Source organism: Pseudorca crassidens, chromosome 16 (genome assembly GCF_039906515.1).
Source record: "Pseudorca crassidens isolate mPseCra1 chromosome 16, mPseCra1.hap1, whole genome shotgun sequence".
Classification (NCBI taxonomy): domain Eukaryota; kingdom Metazoa; phylum Chordata; class Mammalia; order Artiodactyla; family Delphinidae; genus Pseudorca; species Pseudorca crassidens.
Genome location: NC_090311.1, coordinates 45,634,453 through 45,652,888, shown reverse-complemented (window position 1 = coordinate 45,652,888; position 18,436 = coordinate 45,634,453). Strand labels below are relative to the sequence as shown.

Genomic DNA, 18,436 nt, shown 5'->3' with positions numbered 1-18,436 from the left:
TCTTCAGGGTGTAGACCTAATTTTTTACTGTCCTTTAGTGTAAGTGTCCAGTGTAAGTATGCTCAACTGTTTGGTTAGTTGTGTTCCCTAGTCAGTGTGATTCTTAGGCAATTTTAAGATGTAGGCAGACATCCAATGTTAAACTAATGAATAACCTTATATTATGCTTTGTTAATAATTAAACTTAGAGAAAAGATTATGATACATATTCTTATGGGTATATATGCTAATTATTTTTAGTGTAAGTAGATGGATACTGAAATGACTAGTATTATTTTTATCTAGCTAACATTGAATTTGGAATTTTCATTCCTTTGATAATTCTCTAGTATGCTGCTAGTTGGGTGGTTCCTTATCACATAGTATAGAGACTAGAACATGACCCTTCTGTAATTAGAACACATTCTATTTGGGACTGCCCATGTCCAGTACTAGGCCTGCCTGTGTTTCTTTACTTTTATGATTCTGTTCCTTAAAAGGTCCTGATCAATATTTATTCTGGCAGACATTTATCGACTGCCCCTAGGGGCTGGTGTGGAAGCCTAGGTGGGAGGTAGGTGAAGACAGATGAGAGGAAGGTGGTGAGGAGAGCTGTGGCTGGATTTCAGCTGTGGTTGCCAAACATGGGGTAGAGATGGGTGAATATTGCTGTGGTGAACAGTGAAGATGAGCTTTCCCAGCTTCTTAGAGACTTTGTGTGGAGGGGATAGAATGGGATGGGTTTAGGGTTTGAAGGGAAGGCACAGAAGCCCACAGAGGCGCTTGGAAAGACATGGTTAAGTGGCTGAGGTGGCACCAGGCCACAGGTCACAGCCTGAACCAGGTTCTGGCCCTGAGATCTCTTGACAGCCGCCTTCCTGACCACGCTGGAAATAGGCATTGGTGCTCCCTGGTTCTTCCTCTGCCATAGGAAATGGTGAGAGAGAATGCTACGTTTGTGAATGCTAAGTGTGCTGTGTGCGTTGGCAAAGCCAACAGCTAGTGCACCTACCTTGAGCCAAAAGTAACTGACAAAGGGACAAGATGAGGAGGGCCCTGGGCTTTTACACAAGAATGCCAGACAGCGGGTGATGACTTGCTAGACACAAATTGCACCTACTTCAAAGGTTTTTCTTGCTGCAACTGTGTAAGGTCAATGGATGACTCGGGCGTTTTGGTGGTAGGTGGGTTCCTGTAGGTGTGGCCTAGAAAGAATATTGTATTTTGTAAATCACATTTGCCTTTAATTTGACTCTTTGTTTGTGTAGCCAAAAGAAGACCCAGAGAGCATCTCTCCTGTTTGAAGATGATTGTGACAGTGGAAGCTCTCTGTTTGGCTCTCCTCCCGCATCTGCTCCTCCTGCAACAACGGTATTCTTAACCTCTTAGACCCAGGAAGTAACCCTGAGGTGATGTTCCGTGAATACTGATGCTTCCCTCAATCAGGTCCTAAAACCTGACCTTGGAGACTGAGTCTTATGGAAAAACTCGTTTACCTGGTTTTAGATAGACATCTTCTGGTTAGTGGTATTTTACAGACGAAGCACACGTGCAAAGGCTGGAGAAAAGGATTCCACATCACGCAGCCCCTTCAGTGTCAGTTGTAGGCGTCTGAGTCTCAGGGAAGAGCAGGGGACAGCGCTGTTGCACTCCTTCTGGAGGAACTGCGGGGCTCAGCCAGCCCCGGTGGCATGGAATTCTGCTAACATTAGACCAGGCCAGTTAATGTACAGGTTATTCCTTACAGGAGCAAGTTTCCAGTACTAACGCTTTGGTCCTGGTTTATATTAATAGTGAATCAGTAAAAAGAAAGGAAGTTCTGACACAGGCTACGACATGGATGAAGCCTGAGGACATAATGCTGAGTGATATAAGCCAGCAACAAAAAGACAAATACTGTATGACTCTACTTGCACGAGGTACCTAGGGTAGTCAAATTCATAGAAACAGTAGAACTGTGATCACCAGGGGCTGAGGGGGGTGCTGGGGGATGGAGAGTTGTTTAATGGGTACAGAGTTTCAGTTTTGCAAGATGAAAAAATTCTGGAGATTGGTTGTACAGTAACGTGGATATACTTACTACTACTGAACTCTATACTTAGAAATGGTTAAGATAGTAAATGTTGTGTTTTTTATGACAAAGTTTTTTTTAAAAATTAAAAGTATGTGATGAGAAAAAAGTCCATCAGTGCCTATCTAGTCTAAATAGTCTTCCAGCAATTACATCTAAATGGCATCACTAACCATGATCGCCTAAGCTAAAAGATTTAGCAAGTCTTCATGTATTTTATATCAAAAGGAGTATTAAGAAATGAGAGGAAGGTGGCATTATGATAATATTTGTCCTGGGAACCTAGGGATACTGGAATCCTGTCTTTGGCCTGTCATTCATCCCTCCCCAACACATTCCCTATGTGGGTATATGTAAGTGTGTGCACACAGAACAAAGTGAGGCCAAGCAGCATTTTATTGCCAACTGGCAATTGCCAACAGCCCCAAAGGAAACTTGAGAGCTTCTCAGGCTAGACCCCATGGAGACCTCCTTTACCTGAGCTGGGTTAGCCTCAAAGGCCAAGAATCAAGTAAAGTCATAGCCCGCTGTTGAGGGCCTTCGACCCCAACTTCAGACCACTCTAATTGGCATGTGTTAGAGACAGAAAGACATGTAAGACAGGGAAGGAGGGATGTACCCCCCGAGATTCCCCCCATGGGGGAGCAGCCACAGAATCTAAAAAGGCAGCTCCTCCACCCTTGCTTGATGAGGAAGACTCTCTCCTTCCCACTGTGGTCATGGGTGACCATGTGCAGTCCCGGATGCCTGCACATCCCAAGGGACATTGTACCCTACGGGGTACAGTGAAGGAGGGAAATGGCAGTTAAGGAGCCTAGAACTTCCTCTTTTCTAGAGACCCATACCTGGCTCTTCTTCCATATCTCCTAAATATTTTTTGTTTAAAGTTTATTTTAAATTATACAGTAATACATGGATGCCTTCTTAAAAAGGGGTTAAAACATGCATAGAGGGAGTTCCTTGGCAGTCCAGTGGTTAGGACTTGGCGATTTCATTGCCATGACCCCGGGTTCAATCCCAGGTCAGGGAACTAAGATCCTGCAAACTGCATGGTGCGGCCCCCTCATGCCCCCAAAAAGGAAGAAAGCAAAAAAAGCTAGTCAAGGTGAAAAACAAATACAAACAAATGAAAAAACATGCGTAGAGAATTCGAAGTCCCCATTCCATACTCCTCCCTAGTGTAATCATTGGTAACAATGTGTTGTCAGTGCTTTTTTCATGCCTGTTTCTAGGCATTCTTGTCTTTTTTTCATTTAAATGAGATCATGTTTTACAGTTTTATGCATCTTTTTTTAAAAAAATCCTGCAGCATGTTTTTCATTTCCATAAACTCCATCTTGTTTTTTGTTATTTTTTGATCACTATATAGTATTCCACTGAATAACTACACCAGGACATGTGTGAATATTTCTCCTTTGATGGGGTGGTCATCACTGTTTCCTGCCAGTTTGTTAGGAATGTTTCTTCCCGTCCCTACAGTCTTGTCATCTTTAGCCTTGACTATTGAGATAATTTCTTAACTGGCCTGTGAATGCTCCTTCTCTTCATCTCTCCTTGCCGCTGCCCAAGTTATCTTCTCAAAGACCACCCGGTCCTGTCATCCCTTTGTCAAGCTGAGCCTGTAGCTGAACCTACCACGCCACCTGTAATTTCATTCAAAGTAGACTCAGCTTTTCCTCCTTAACTCGCCATGCACTCTTGGTGACTCATGCTGTCCCAAAATATTCCAGAGGAAGTTGTTGTCTCTTTTTTCTGGAAATATTCTTCATATTTTCAGACCCAGTAAAGGTGTTAACTTGTCCTATTCCCAGACCAGGCCCATGCCAGTTACTGATTTAGGGACTGTTTCCTCACCACGGTCCCATTAAGTGCACAGCTTGTAGTAGAAGCTTGCAGCATTGCCGCTGCTTCTGAGTGCTCATAAGCTTTTCTTTGAATTACCTGTACTTGCATCTCCCTAAAGTGGCTTCATGGTTAAGAGAGTCAGAAGATCTGAGTGGCTTTTCTTTGTAAATTATAAATAATAACTTCTACCCTGGATAAATGAGCAGTAATCTAATGAATTTTGAAGGTTCTGGAAATGTAAAACTTCCTTGAAACTGTAGTAATTATGATTGTTAAATAAGACAAAAGGTCAAAGGTATGCATCTTAAGTAACAGAACAACCTGCACACCTGAGTTTTACTATTTGTGAAATTTGATCGCCTTTAGGCAACATATAAAATATATTTTTTGTTTAGAGATCCTAGAATATTTTAAAGTAAGTTAAATATAACTCAACTGTAAACCTATCAAGAAATTAATTTCAGAATGAAGATGAAGAGTCAGCTTATCTTTAGGAAGATTTAAAATCAGTAGTTTGGGTGGCATTTTCCTTGGTTTAAGGACCATAGTTATATGAAGGGAGAATTTGGTCCACTGTACATCAGTCTCGTTTTTTACCTTGATCCACTTGCATCGACATTACATATAGTTTTCAGTGAGTCCAGCACATCCCACAAAAATTTTTTCCTTTGATCACTTTGGCTTCGTTTATTTCTTCTGAAACTCTTTTGTGGGTTTCCAGTCTTTTATTTCAAGTTCTAATGATGATGCACGGACCGTTTTCTAACAATAACTAAAAATTTGCTTACCTTATTCTTCTTATTTATTCATAGTTTTTTCTATCATAGTCAGTCATGTTCTTCTTTAGTTTCCCAAACTTGTCTACCTAACTCGATTTAGATATTGCTTCAAAGTTTACTTCCTCATATCATCTAGTCTAGTTAGTAGGATAGAGTTACTGCTTTTCTCTCAAGCATTTTTTTTTTTTGTGGTACGTGGGCCTCTCACTGTTGTGGCCTCTTCTGTTGCGGAGCACAGGCTCCGGACGCGCAGGTTCAGCGGCCATGGCTCATGGGCCCAGCCGCTCCGCGGCATGTGGGATCTTCCCAGACCAGGGCACGAACCCGTGTCCCCTGCATTGGCAGGTGAACTCTCAACCACTGCACCACCAGGGAAGCCCCCTCAAGCATTTTTGATAAGTCACTTGCCCCAAGGATGCCAATAACTCTGGGCAAGTCACGTGACCTCAGTTCCCTAATCTCTGAAATCCCTGCCTCCCAGGTAAGGAACAGATGAGAGATGGGGCAAAGTGCTCACAAACTTGTGCTGAGCCCCCGCTTGATATAAAACACCGTGACTGGCTGTGGAAATATACTGCATGATCCTTTCAAATGAGTGGGCAAAGAGATGTACGATAGCTATTAATGTAAATTAGGAGGAAAGTATAGTTAGGGGCTAGGTATAGACATAAATATTCTTATCAACGAAGCACCTGATACTTACTGAAGAGAACAGGAAAACCTTCGTGGGTGACATCTGAGCTGGGCCTTGCTTGAAAGATGAGGAAGATTTGTTTCTCCAGACAGTGCAGATCAAGCGTGGAAGTGTGGACGTTTACAATAGGTTTAAGGAATAGTGAGGATTGATGAGGTGCAGGTGGATGAGGGTCATAAAGAGGGGCCAGTTGATTGTCACATTTAGCATTTGCTTAATGCACACAGCGCAGGTTTGGGGTGGGAGATAAAGTAATCTGGTGGGTGTTTTATTTTAGCAAGACATCTCTGGATGATGTCATACAGCTGAAAGGTAAGGGGCGGGAGGCAGAGAGGAGAGACTAATGATTGGGTGGCAGAGGTTAGGACCTAAGCCATGGTGCACACAAGGAGTTAACAGATGCAAGGAGACAGGTTCAGACCTTGTGATGGCAGAAACTGTCTGCAAGTCTGAGGTGGTGGTGGTATTGCTTCTCCCTGTTTGTGCGCCCTTCACTGTCCTGTCCTGTCTCTCCCGACCCCAAAGTTTAGCTAATGCCTTAAAGAGGACTGTGCTTCTGGGTGTTCAATACATTGCCATGCTCGTCAGGCACACGTTTTGTTTGTTTGTTTTTGAGGATGTCATTCATTCTTCTTCTGATAGAAAAAAGAGACTGTCCCTGACGTACCACCTCTGCTGTTCAGTGATGAAGAAGAGAAGGAGGCACGGTTGGGAGTGAAACCGGTGGCTAAGAAGGCTGAGAGCGCCAAAGAGTCGTCAGAATTTGGGAGAACTAGTATGGCTGAGGAGTCAGGAAAGGTGGACTTCTTTTTTTCTTGTATAATCTGATATTTTTGTCTCTCACGTGTTCTTGTAAAACCCACACACGCACACACATACCCTTACATTTTTCTACCACAGAAAACAAACGGCTCATTTGTTGAAAATTTTGAAAACACTGAAAAGTATGAAGAAGAAAATCTGTGATCCTGCCATTCAGGGAGACCTTCAACATTGCTCTTGCCTCTCCATCTCTTTTCTAGGCATATGTGCGCACACAATGATGTGCATTTTTCCCGTTTTACATTATTATGGTCATTGTGTCAGTGTCCATTTTGCCTTTCTCTGTCTCATCTCATTTTTCCTTGCGGTTTTCTCTCTGCACGTCTGTTCTTTCTGACTGGCTCTCTTCTCCGTAGTCTGTTTCCCCTTGCTCTCTTCTAGTCCCACCTGTACTTAAATTACAATGACAGCTTTGAGAAGATTTTAGTTTACCAATCTTTTACATTTAGTTGATGTTGGCTGTGAATTACAGAGTGAAGTGAAATTTGGCTTTCTTCTAAAGCATTAACTGTCTTCTCCTGGGCGGGCTGTCCTCTCCTGCAGGAGGCCTATGGATAAGGCGGCTGGCTGCATCTGGGAATCAGCAGTTCTTTCAGTCTCTGTCTCCTTTTTCTTTTTTTCTAACTTTTCTCTTACTCTCGTACTTGTGTGTGTTCAGCTATCTAGGTTTACTGTCTCTTCTAGGGCCTGTGTGAAGAATGTTGCATATACTTTTCCTGTTGAGGCTTCTTGGGGCTACAGTGATGCAAACATTTTACCTATACCTGAATCACTGTGTGACATTCTCTTCCTGTTGTTTCAATGTGACCTTTCCTGTGTTGCTGTAGCCCATTTTCCCCTTGAACTCTAGCTGCTTGTTGTACTGCTGTCTCCCTTGCTTGAGGATAAGCTTTTTGAGGATTGGGGCCATGTTCATTTTGCTCTCCGTTGCATCTGTGGTGCTTAGCTTATTACCTCGCACATAGTAGGCACTTTCAAAATTACATATTTTTTTAAAGAAGTATATATTTCCTTCATAGTTTAACCACTTTGAAATTAGGATGCACCTCACAATCGATGGCATGTTTAATTGGGAGTTTGTTTTTTTTTTTTTTTCTCAGCAGTTCATACAGGAACAGTGATTCTTACAGTCAATGGTATCTTGCCTGAAAGGTGGTGCTTGTTGAATGAGTAAATGTTGCATTTTATGATTATTTTAGAGATTCTTCTAATTGCATAATACAGTATAAGCCTTCTACAAGTTGTGTCCAATTCTGTCAATTAGGCCTCTCCCTTGGAGTTATGTCTTAGTTAAATACTAGGAAATATATGATCCGTTTCCAGTGATTGGCATTTGTGTCATACCTGTGACTTCAAAGTTATTTATAGCTCATGAGCAACCTATGTGGCTCAGGGTTATAACTGATATGTATGTATCTTGTTTGGAAGGAGTTATAAATATAGGCTTTAAACTGATTGGAAAAAATCATCTTTGATTATGAATTATCTGTACTAGACTCTCCATTGGAGTGGCCGATCAAGAATTGGCCTGAGTGTTTTGTTACCTGGGAGTAGGTGTGATTAGCTGTCATGCCCTGAAACATGCAAGTGTGACAGTTACTGAATTAATGAGGAGCTTGGGAGGCCCCACAATAGAATTTTTGTTTCCAGGTGTTACTCATTTTTCTTCCTTACTATTTCCATTTTCAGGAAGGATCTCTGAATGTATCTACTCAGGAAGCCGCCAAGCATTCTGATTTATTTTCTGCATCATCCCCATTGGATAGAGGAGCTAAAACTAGAACCAAAACTGTTCTTAGCTTATTTGATGAGGAAGAGGATAAAACAGAAGATCAAAACAGCTTCCAGGCTCCGAAGGAAGAAGTAGGAAAGGTGAGCAAAAAGCTGTAAAGGTTCAAATCTTTAGAAGGATAAAAAAGTCTCATTTCGCGGTGTCAGTTGTGTGATGTGAGTTGCTGAAGAATGGAGGGTTCCAGCTTCCTCACATTCTTACCATCACTTGTTGACTTTTTTGATAATGGCCAAGTGTTGGTGAAGATGTTGAGAAACTGGAGCCCTCCTTCATTGCTGTTAGAAATGTAAAATGATGCTGCCACTTCAGAAATCAATTCGGTGCTTCCTCAGATTCTTAAATATAAGAGTTACCACATGACCTAGCAATTCCACTCCTAGGTATATAACCAAGAGAAATTAAAACATAAGTTCACACAAAAACTTGAATGTAATGTTCCCAACAGGTATTATTCATAATAGCCAAAAGATGGAAACAACTCAAATGTCTATCAGCTGATGAATGGATAAACACAATGTGTTTTAGCCATACAATGGAATATTATTTGGCAATAAAAAGTGAATTACTGATACATGGTACAACATAGATGAACCTTGAAAACATGCTGAATGAAAGAAGCTAGTGACAAACACATTATGTATGAATTCATTTATTTGAAATGTCTTGAACAGGCAAATCCATGGAGAGAGAAAGTAGATCAGTGGTTGCCTGGGTCTGGGGAAAGAGGCGAACAGGAATGGAGAGTGACTGCTAGTAGGTTTGGAGGTTCTTTATGGGATGATGAGAATGTTCTAAATTTAGATTGTGGTGGTATTTACACAGCTTTGTGAATATATTATAAACCATTGAATTACACACTTTAAATAGGTGAATTTTATCTCAATAGAAGTATTAAAAAAAGAGAAAACAGGCGATGGGCCATAGATTGCCAATAATTTTTTGTAAATCAAACTGAGGATATAGTCCATGTTGATATTTGCAACAAATGTTTTATGAATTTTCTTATTATACCAGTAGGATAGCCCCATTTATAAATGAGAGCTACACACAGTGAATATGAATAATTTGCTGTATTTTCTTCCAGTCTCTTGCTGTGTTTGATTTTGTATATGATTTTCATGGTTGTAAAACTTTGAACCTTAGTTGCTATGTTACAGTAATTTTTATATATAATCAATAATAATTATTAGTTAATTTTTAATGTGACACATTTTGTCAGAAGTGAGTTTTTTTGTTTGTTTCTGTCTGTGGTTGTGATACTAAAGAAAGGGAAGAATTTTAGAATGTCAAGTCTGGGGCATTATAGTATCAAACCAAGTAATGTGATAGTAACTTTCAAATGTCAGATACCCTAGGAAACAGAAAGAACTTGTTTGGAATCTGAAGGTAGTGGGGTGGAAGGTGGATGGGCATAGGAGAAGGTTGGCTGATCACACCCGTGCCAGCTCTTTGGCCTAAGATGCTGGTATGTAGAAGTTAGGGATATGTGCTTGACCACTCTGTGTAATTTCTTGTATTAAATCAGCTGCTGTCTCATTCTTCCCTTTGGGCATGAGATGGAGAGAACTTGTTTAACTTTATGTGTTTTCACCCCTAAAATGTTTCTCAGTATGGAACTAAGGATTGTTTTTTAAATAAACAGTTCAGATTCAAATACTACACAAAGGTTGAAAGATGATCTTTCCAGATTATGTATATGTTATCTGTTTTTGTAAATATATTCTCCACTGTTTTTAGTATCTCCAAAGTATTCCATTGTGTGACTGTGTCATTCCCCTTCTGATGGGCACTCAGGCTGTGTCCAACCTTTAGCCACTATAAACAGAGCCACAAGGAATATCTTTGTTGTTTCATCTTTGTAGCTGTGTATTATTTCCTTGAGGTAAAGCCCTAGGAGTCTATAAAATACGTGAACTTCCCTCTTTTTTCCTAGAGTCCTGATCCTAATGCCTGCCCCAAGAGCACAGGTGTCTTTCAGGATGAAGAGCTCCTTTTTAGTCACAAGCTTCAGAAGGACAATGACCCAGACGTTGACCTTTTCTCCGGCACCAAAAAAACCAGGGTCAGTTCCAAATGGTTCTCCATGTCATAGCTTTGTTATTATGTTAAATATTGTCTCTGTAGCTCACCTGACTCTCTTTGTAAATTGTTTTTGTTTTGGATATTGAATTTAAGTTTTTTCTATTCTAGTTGTTAGAGCCAAGTGTTGGGAGCCTGTTTGGGGATGATGAAGATGATGATCTTTTCAGCTCTGCCAAGTCGCATCCTTTGGTATCAGACTTTTGTTCTCAATACTGCGGTGTGTGGGAAGGCTTCTGGGAAAGGAAATGAATGTCCCCTTATGTGACTAAGGAAAATGCTCACTAGTAAATGAACAGCAAATAATGTGCTCATGATGGTGTTCAGGTTGTCTCCATCTTATGTTTCCTAACGTTAAACTATTAACTAACCCAGGCTGTCTTACCGTATTACAAATCTGTTTGATTTTTAAGTTGTTCATTGAAAGACCAGTACATATGATACGGTGACAAAATATTCATGCCTTTCAGGTGCAAAGCTGTAAATCTGAGTGTTAGGCCATGTGTGTCATTTCCCTCCCTTCCCCAGTAGATTTTTAAGTACTCTCTATTTTCTCTTTATCACTGAGAGGACGCCTGGTCTTTAGAACTCTATTTCTGAAATGCTGCCTTTAAATTTGTTCAACCCTCATTTGTGAAATGACTTTTAAAGTCAGAAGCTATTTTCTCTTTTTGCATTGTGACTTTTCCTTAAAATTTCTAAGATATTTGACAGACTTGGGGTATTCTTTGCTTTTGAAGATCCCAGAAAAGAAGGTAGTGAAAAAAGACCACTCTGTTTCCTCTTTCAAGAACCAGAAACATCCTGAATCCACTCCAGGTATCAAAGAAAAAGGCATATGGAAATCGGAAACACCTCAGGTTAGAACTGATCTCTTTAAGGACTTTCAGCTCTTGTTTGCATTGTTGTATAGTTTAATTGCATCATGCAGACCCCGGGGTCATTCAGAGTTCTCTTAATTAAGGAGAAAATAGCAACTAGGACTACCTCCCTTTGTTTACTTTTTTTTTAAACCCCTGCTCATTTCTCCTCTCTCACTCCACACTGGTTCCATGAATCTATACTTATCATTATTACTTGTGGAGTACCTGCAAATTCAATTCCAAGATAGAGTTAAGGCAGGATTAAGATCTTCCCACTAGAGCAACATTTCTCCCTTTGGGCTACCTTGGAGTAGGGTTCCATTAGAATTAAATATGAATTATATCCACTTTCTTGATTCCCTCTCTGTGTTATGTCTTATGAGATCATTGCTATTAGGCCTCCATCCTCAGCAGTCTTCTCTGTGGTGCTCCTCCTGAGGGCAGAGCAGGGCTAGACAGTGAGTTATGGTCCTGGCTTACAGCTGTCCCTGGATGTCTCATTGAGGCCTCAGTGTTCTGAGCTGTGAAAATGAGGCACTAGGACTCACACATCTCCAGCGACTCAAGTCTCAGCTTCTTTTGCTTCTAGAACTAGTGCATTAGGCTTGGGTGAATTTCTGTGTGCTCTGTAATATTTGCTGTGTGAGATAACCAGCATGGTCATGTTTCCAGCTGGTCCAGTTTTGGAGCTCTGACACACTATAATTCTTATGAATCTTATTCATGATCTTTGTCTCCCTTTCCTCCATGTGTGGTCTTACAGCCTTCCACTTACACAACGGATAAGGAAGCACAAATGAAGTAATGTTAGTGAAATGTTTTGAGGCCCCAGGAGAGATTTGAATGCCTTTCCCATTATAGAATTATAGAAACCAACATCTTTGTTCCATCACAGATTTATTTTCAGGCATATGTGTAATCCAAGAGACACTTTTCTATTTCCCCAATGGATTTTTAACTGAATGTAATTTCACACAGGACTCACCAGGTCCCGCTCCATTTAAAACCAAAGAGCCATCCCCTTGGATCTGGAAAATTCAAGTAATTATAACGTGTCTGGAACCTTCATTGCCGGCCTTGTGGCATCTGTAAAGTTTCTTGGGTTTTCCTTTTGTCAGCTGCTGCCAGGCGTTTTCTCATCTCTTCCCCACCCTCTGGTTGTTGCTTCCTGTGTGCTGTGTCTGTAACATCTCTTCTTTGGTCCTGTGGTGGGCACAGGGGTATAGCCCTCTGATTTAATTCTAAGACTAGATCAGGAGACTTCCCTGCCTTTCTCTTTCTCCTCTCGTACTATATATTACATACACCAAGTCTTTCGTCATGTGTCACAGTAATAAGAGTAGACTGCTGTGTTTAAGAAAACATACAGAGTAAGTTTCATTTTTCTTCTTTAGGCAAATTTAGCCATTAACCCAGCAGCCTTGCTGCCTACAGCGGCTCCCCAGATCTCTGGAATGAAGTCTGTTTTGCCAGAATTGGGCGTTCCTTCGTCTGAACCTGGGAGAATCCACAGTCTGGAAAGTATGCCCACTCTTCCCGGGAGTGGGGAGGCCGGCGTGAGTTTTGACCTTCCAGCTCAGGCAGACACCTTACACAGTGTGAACAAGGTGATGAAACCACCTTTGCTTGCTTGCCTGCTTTTTTTAAAACCAGAACAGTTTATATGTTTCTTCCGAGTTCATCAGTTGCACACGATAGGCTGACCCCGATTCCTCATTTGAAGGAGGCGTCTCATCTTTCCTTGAGCCTCTCCGCCCTCCTTCCACCTCCCTAGTTCTGTGTCCACTCTTCCACTGCCTGCCTTTGTTACATTTACATTCTGCTCAGTAGCTAGCTCACTAACTCCTGGCTGCCACCTGGAGGCCTTCTGAACACTGAGCAGATCATGTCCTTACTGTTTGCTTCCTCTGCTGTCTCCTTACTGCTCAAAGGAGGACGTTCAAGCTCCTTGGTTTGGTATTAAAGCCATTTACAGTCTGTGCTATCCGAAGCTTCCAGCTTTCCCACCAGTCGCCCCACACTGTCAGCCTAAGTCCAGTCACCAGGAACCATTCCCCAAACACACATGCCCCAACGTGCTGCTGCCATCAGCTCGTGCTGCTTCCTCTGTCAGGAATGCTCTTCCTCATCGACAGCTCTGCACAGACTTCACAGTTTCTGTGACATTTCCCCTCCTGCCCCTGTCCTGGGCTCCCTCTCTGAGATCCCGTGGCAATTACGGTCCTGTCACACAGTTGCATAGGACTGTGGACTTGTGCTGGATGGACCATGACCTCTTTGAGGTTTTACTTTTATTTCAATTGGTTCTCTTTTCTTATATCCGGTCTTCCTTCTCAAATCTTAGCTGTTATCTGAGTAATCAACAGTACCGAGGATGACCCTGCAAATACATTCATTTCAAGTGTTTCCAAACCTGTTTTACTTATGAAAAATAAAACATCCCTCCTTTCTTTTTTTTCTGTTAGCTTATTTTGTTGTTGTTAAGTTTAAATTGTTCCTGAAATAATTCGTGAAATTTCGACATAGGCAAAGTACAGTTAAGTACTTTGCCCAAAGTAGCTTGTGCCTTCTTAAAACTACTTGATGGTATATGTTGGAAAATGTTACAAATACTGCATTATTGCTAATAAGTGACTCATATTTTGAGGTTATATTGAAAGTTCTGATTCCTAAGCCGCATTTTTTTACATGAAATATTTAAAATTTGGATTTAGTGTTTGTTGACTTGAAGAAAAGAGCATCTGAGATTACCTTTCTGTCTTTATCATCTTATCTCCCTGTTTCTGGAGCCTGATTTTAGGCTATCCCCCAGTAAAGCTTATTGCCAGAATCCCACTGATTCTTTCTCGTTTTGAAAGATACCCACATATAAACTTAGGGCAGAGAAGGAAGGGTCCAGGGAGTGCTGTGGGACACAAGACAGTGTGGCACAAGCAGTGTGGCTTCCAGTGGCAGATGAAGCCTTTTGTATCAAATTGAACAGAAATTGCCCTCAAAAGACTCAAAAATGGGGGACAGTGAAGGATTAAGAATGAGTCTTAGAGTACTAGGAGCTATTAAACGCCTTTGGAAATCTTTAAGAAATAACCTCTTCTGTCTTAGATAATATCTCGATTGAGGGGAACCTGACAACCTAACAGTATTTTGAGTTGCTGATGATTTGCTATGTTAGTTTTGAGCACCTTTTAAAAAACCATCAGGTCAGCATGTGGTTTTTGCCATTGCAGAGCCGGGTCAAAGTGAGAGGGAAGCGCAGACCACAGACACGCGCAGCTCGGCGGTTGGCTGCCCAGGAGTCCAGTGAGGCTGAGGACATGAGTATCCCCAGGGGATTTGTTGCACAATTGGCAGATGGCGTCATTTCACCAGATGGTCATCAGCCACAGCCCAGGGCAGCTGGTGGAGAAGACAGCTCTGAGGAGGCCGTGGCAGCTGCCATTCCAACTTGGGCAGGTGGTCCTGTGCTTGGGACAGACAGAAACCCCTTTGTGAAATCTCTGGGTCAACCTCTTGAGGATGACCTTTTTGATTCTGGAGATATCTTTTCCAAGGGCATTGCATCTCAGTCCACGGGGAGAAGAAAAGCCAAGGTGAAGGCAGCAGACAGCCTGGCCAACCCGGCAGGGGGAAGTAAAGAAAAAAGCCCCATGTTTCCTGCTCTCAGTGAGGCAGTCAGTGATGATGATCTCTTTCAGTCTGTTAAACCAAAACCAGCAAAGAAAACAAATCCTTTCCCTCTCCTGGAAGATGAGGACGATCTCTTTACAGACCAGAAAGGCAAGAAGAATGAGTCAAAATCCAACAGTCAGCAGGATGTTATCACAAAAGCACAAGATATTTTTGAGGTAGGTAATAGGACATAACAATACATTTTTGTGCAGGGTTCTTTGTTAAGGAAAATACCTGATTGGGTCATTTGAGCCACAGATTGTATTAAACCTGTTTGGTTGCTGCCCTGTATCTACTTGCTTAGTAATTATAATTAGGTTCTTTTATTAGTAACTCTGAAACTTATTCAGAAGTGGTTTTCTATTTTGTTTCTGGCCATAACCATTGATGCAAGTCTTGATTTTTATAGTTTTTATCTAGCTATTGCTGCAGTCAGCATAGATAAAGTAGCATCTCTACAGCTTGAGTGTGTAACCTCTGGTTCTTGGGGAAACAGGCTCTGGCTGGAGCTGATGATTTAACACAAGCGGTAAGGCCTTCAGTGACACTCTTCGGGCAGATGTTTATTGAGCATCTGGGAAGTGGAAGCACAAGGTGAACTAGGACCAGTGCTCTGCTCCCCAGAGCTCTCAGGGAGGGGAATTGGATATAGACAGAGCCGCATATAAATAACGTTTTCAGGTAATGTTAAGGGTCTTAAAGAAAACAACCCAGGGCAGTGGGGCAGAGTGATGGGTTGGGGTGGGAGGTGCTCCTTCAGGTAGGACTGATAGAGAAGGGTTCTCTGTACAGCTCGAGGTTTAGCTGGGACTAGAAGAAAGAGAAGGACCATGCCAGGCAGAGATCTGGAGTAGCAATTCCCGATAGAGGGGCAGCTCACATGGCTGTTCCAGAACCCTGTGGCAGTTTGCATTTCTACAACTTGTTGAAATTAGTGTATGTCGTAAAGTAAAAACTTGATTTAAAATTGTTTTGCTTGTTTTTTGGCTTACAAGGATGATATATTTGCTACAGAAGCAATGAAAGCCTCACAAAAAACAAGAGAGAAGGAAAGAACGTTTGACTCCAACTTGTTTGATGATAACATTGATATCTTTGCTGATCTAACTGTAAAACCAAAAGAAAAGTCCAAAAAGAAAGTGGAAGCTAAGTCTATATTTGACGACGATATGGGTAAATTTAGTTTTCTGCATATGACAGAGAGAGTCATTACTGTTCAGCGACTTTATATTTCTCCTGCTACCTTTGTCTTGACCCTTTCCTGGAAAATGTTCCCCAGTGGGTTTCCTTTGACTTGCTATATACTCCTGAGATAGACTGAGGGTGGATGAGTAAATGGCCTAGTCATTTTGGTGAAACAGTGTTTTGTTATGATGGATATGAAGGAGTTTGAAGGAGCCCAGAGTTTGACTTTCAAGTATAATTTTGCTTTTTTCTTAGTGTGCCCCCTGCCAATCATCTATGACAAATCTGAACACTGATGTCATGAAATGAGGATCAGAAACTACCCCACATGCTAAAGTAGGCTGAGGTGGCTGCCTCGGGTGTGATGCAGTTCTAGCTGGAGAGTGAGCGTTAGTGGTTCGGAGGATGGAGGGGCAGTGCAGGAGGAGAGCAGGACTGTATAGGAAAGCAGGCTGTAACTCAGACTTTACCTCTCACCAAAGATCTTCTGTGTTTGTAAACATGTTCATTTTCTCTCCATAGTGTAATGTCTACTTTATTACTGGGCAAGCCAAATGCCCCATAACCCGAAATGTAGGGCTTCTGATATGTCCTGTGTTAGTGCATAGGACTCAGGCTGAGGCCATATACACTTCCTACTCCCCCACCTCCTCTCTCCCAGTCTGGACCTTGGGGTTAACTGGGAGAAAGCTGGTACTGCAAAGCCACACTTTTTCGACTCCCCAAGCAAGTGTGCTCTGTCTCTACCTGCTTCCCACTACAAGGTACAGAAGAGACTTTATTACCAAAAAAGTAATACATGTTATAATAGATTAATACTATTTGTAAAATGTAAAAAGTAAAAAGCTAGCCCTAGAGGTAACTATTATTGAGAGTTTGGTGTGTCCCCTTTCAGATATGGTGACAGTAATATAGGTTTGTATACATATAAACGTATACTTATTTTTCAGTGTTTTCCCATGTCAGTACATAGAGATCTACTTCCTTGTTTTTAGTAGTTGTGTACTATTGCTTTATATTTAGCCATGAGCCTATTGAGAGTGATCTAGATTGTTTCTCCATTTTCTCTGTTACAAATGATACCATAATCTTTAACATTTGTACATACATATCTTTATGTACACATGCTAAAATCTCAGTAGAATAGAATCCTAGCAGTAAATTACTGGGTTACTATCATTACTGAGTAAAATGAGTCATGGAGCATTGGAGTCAGTGAAACATTAAACACAAGTGTAGTCATAAAGACTTACACGCTTAGCATTTAGGTCTGCAAACAGATGCATTTATTCTGAAAGAGGGTGACCTGTGTTGGATTTCCCTTTGCTTATTTTTAGTGCCTTTTCCTTTTAAAATCCAGTGGGAAAAGAATGTAGAAATAAGTATAATGCATAGATGGTAAAGTCAGGGGCTGGATTGGAGATTCAGTTATCTTTCCACTTTTCCTTTCCTGCATGTGCACACACACAGCTTTGTAGCTGAGAAAATTATGCTCAGAGAGAAAATGTGACTTGTATGTGATCATAAAACTTAGTAGCAGAACCAGGACCAGAATCTAAGAGGCTTGGCTCTTAGTGTTTTTTGGTATCCCATACTGTTGTCAGACTTGAGTCTTTGGTTGTTTGTGTAGATGTGTCTTAAAAGCACCCATTTTCTTGCCTATTCAGCAACTCCTTTTTTTTTTTCTTTTTCTTTTTTTCCTTTTTAAAGATGATATCTTCTCCTCTGGTATCCAGGCTAAGACAACCAAACCAAAAAGTCGATCTTCACAGACAGTGCCTGAATCAAGATCTGAACAGAAGGTGTCCAACATATTTGATGATCCCTTGAACGCCTTTGGAGGCCAGTAGAGTGTACCGGGTATCCTTCAGCTACATCCTTGAGTTAATGATGCTGTCTTCTGTGCTCACTGTCTTAACTGAATTATAAAAAGCATATACTGAAACAGCTAGCTCACTTCTTACCCAACGTACTTAGTATTTTTCTGTACTGGTTTTAATCATGCTTAATACTGCCAAACAGAAATAAATGTTTCACTGTTTCGTTATTGTTTTTGCTTTTTTTAACCATATTTTGATTAGCCTTGGTGGGGCCATGGTTTAGGGTCATTAGAAAAGAAACCTATTTGTGCCTTTCATGGGTGGGCAGGGACTCCCAGAGGTAGCAAATGCCAGACAGATGACCAGGAGTCTTCCCTACATGTATGGGAGCCCTAACTTAGAACCAAGGCACTTGATAGAGGAAGAGGATGAGAGATTATAAACTTCATGAGTCTTTGTAATAGGAGAGGAGGTTTTCTCTCATACCACTGAATTCTGAAGATGCCTCTGTAGGTCCACTAAAGCAAGGTTTGGCAAACTGTAGTCCTCTACTGTCTGTTTTTGTAAATAAAGTTTTATTGGAAAGAACCATACCCATTCATTTATGTATTGTCTATGGCGGTTTTCACCCTACCTCCAATGCCAGAGTTGAGTAGTTGTGTCAGAGACTGGATGGCCTACAGAGTCTAAGATATTTTCTTTGTGGCCCTTTACAGAAACAGTTTGCTGACCCTTGCTCTAAGGCATCCATTTCCATTCCTTGGAGCTTTGCATTATTTTTTGAAAGGGCAGAATGAACCCAGATAATGGTAGGAAGAAGTGCTGAGGATGGAAATGT

At 41.4% G+C, this 18,436-nt stretch overlaps 1 protein-coding gene across 17 annotated transcripts in view; it reads left to right on the top strand.

The window, feature by feature from the left end:
• LOC137209073 (WASH complex subunit 2-like) overlaps positions 1–17,825 on the top strand; it is a 56,159-nt gene extending 38,334 nt beyond the window's left edge. For 5 of the 17 annotated variants that reach the window (XM_067710211.1, XM_067710210.1, XM_067710208.1 and 2 more), the window contains 11 exons: positions 1,248–1,350; positions 6,011–6,166; positions 7,880–8,062; positions 9,916–10,044; positions 10,173–10,253; positions 10,802–10,921; positions 11,903–11,965; positions 12,319–12,531; positions 14,152–14,769; positions 15,589–15,766; positions 17,489–17,825. In XM_067710211.1, coding sequence (XP_067566312.1) covers positions 1,248–1,350; positions 6,011–6,166; positions 7,880–8,062; positions 9,916–10,044; positions 10,173–10,253; positions 10,802–10,921; positions 11,903–11,965; positions 12,319–12,531; positions 14,152–14,769; positions 15,589–15,766; positions 17,489–17,628 — 1,984 coding nt within the window. In that variant the 3' untranslated portion in view covers positions 17,629–17,825. Of the gene's footprint in view, positions 1–1,247; positions 1,351–6,010; positions 6,167–7,879; positions 8,063–9,915; positions 10,045–10,172; positions 10,254–10,801; positions 10,922–11,902; positions 11,966–12,318; positions 12,532–14,151; positions 14,770–15,588; positions 15,767–16,033; positions 16,115–17,488 lie in introns of all 17 variants that reach the window. The other 12 variants (XM_067710215.1, XM_067710214.1, XM_067710213.1 and 9 more) reach the window with 8 other exon arrangements.
• The last annotated feature ends 611 nt before the right edge of the window (positions 17,826–18,436 follow it).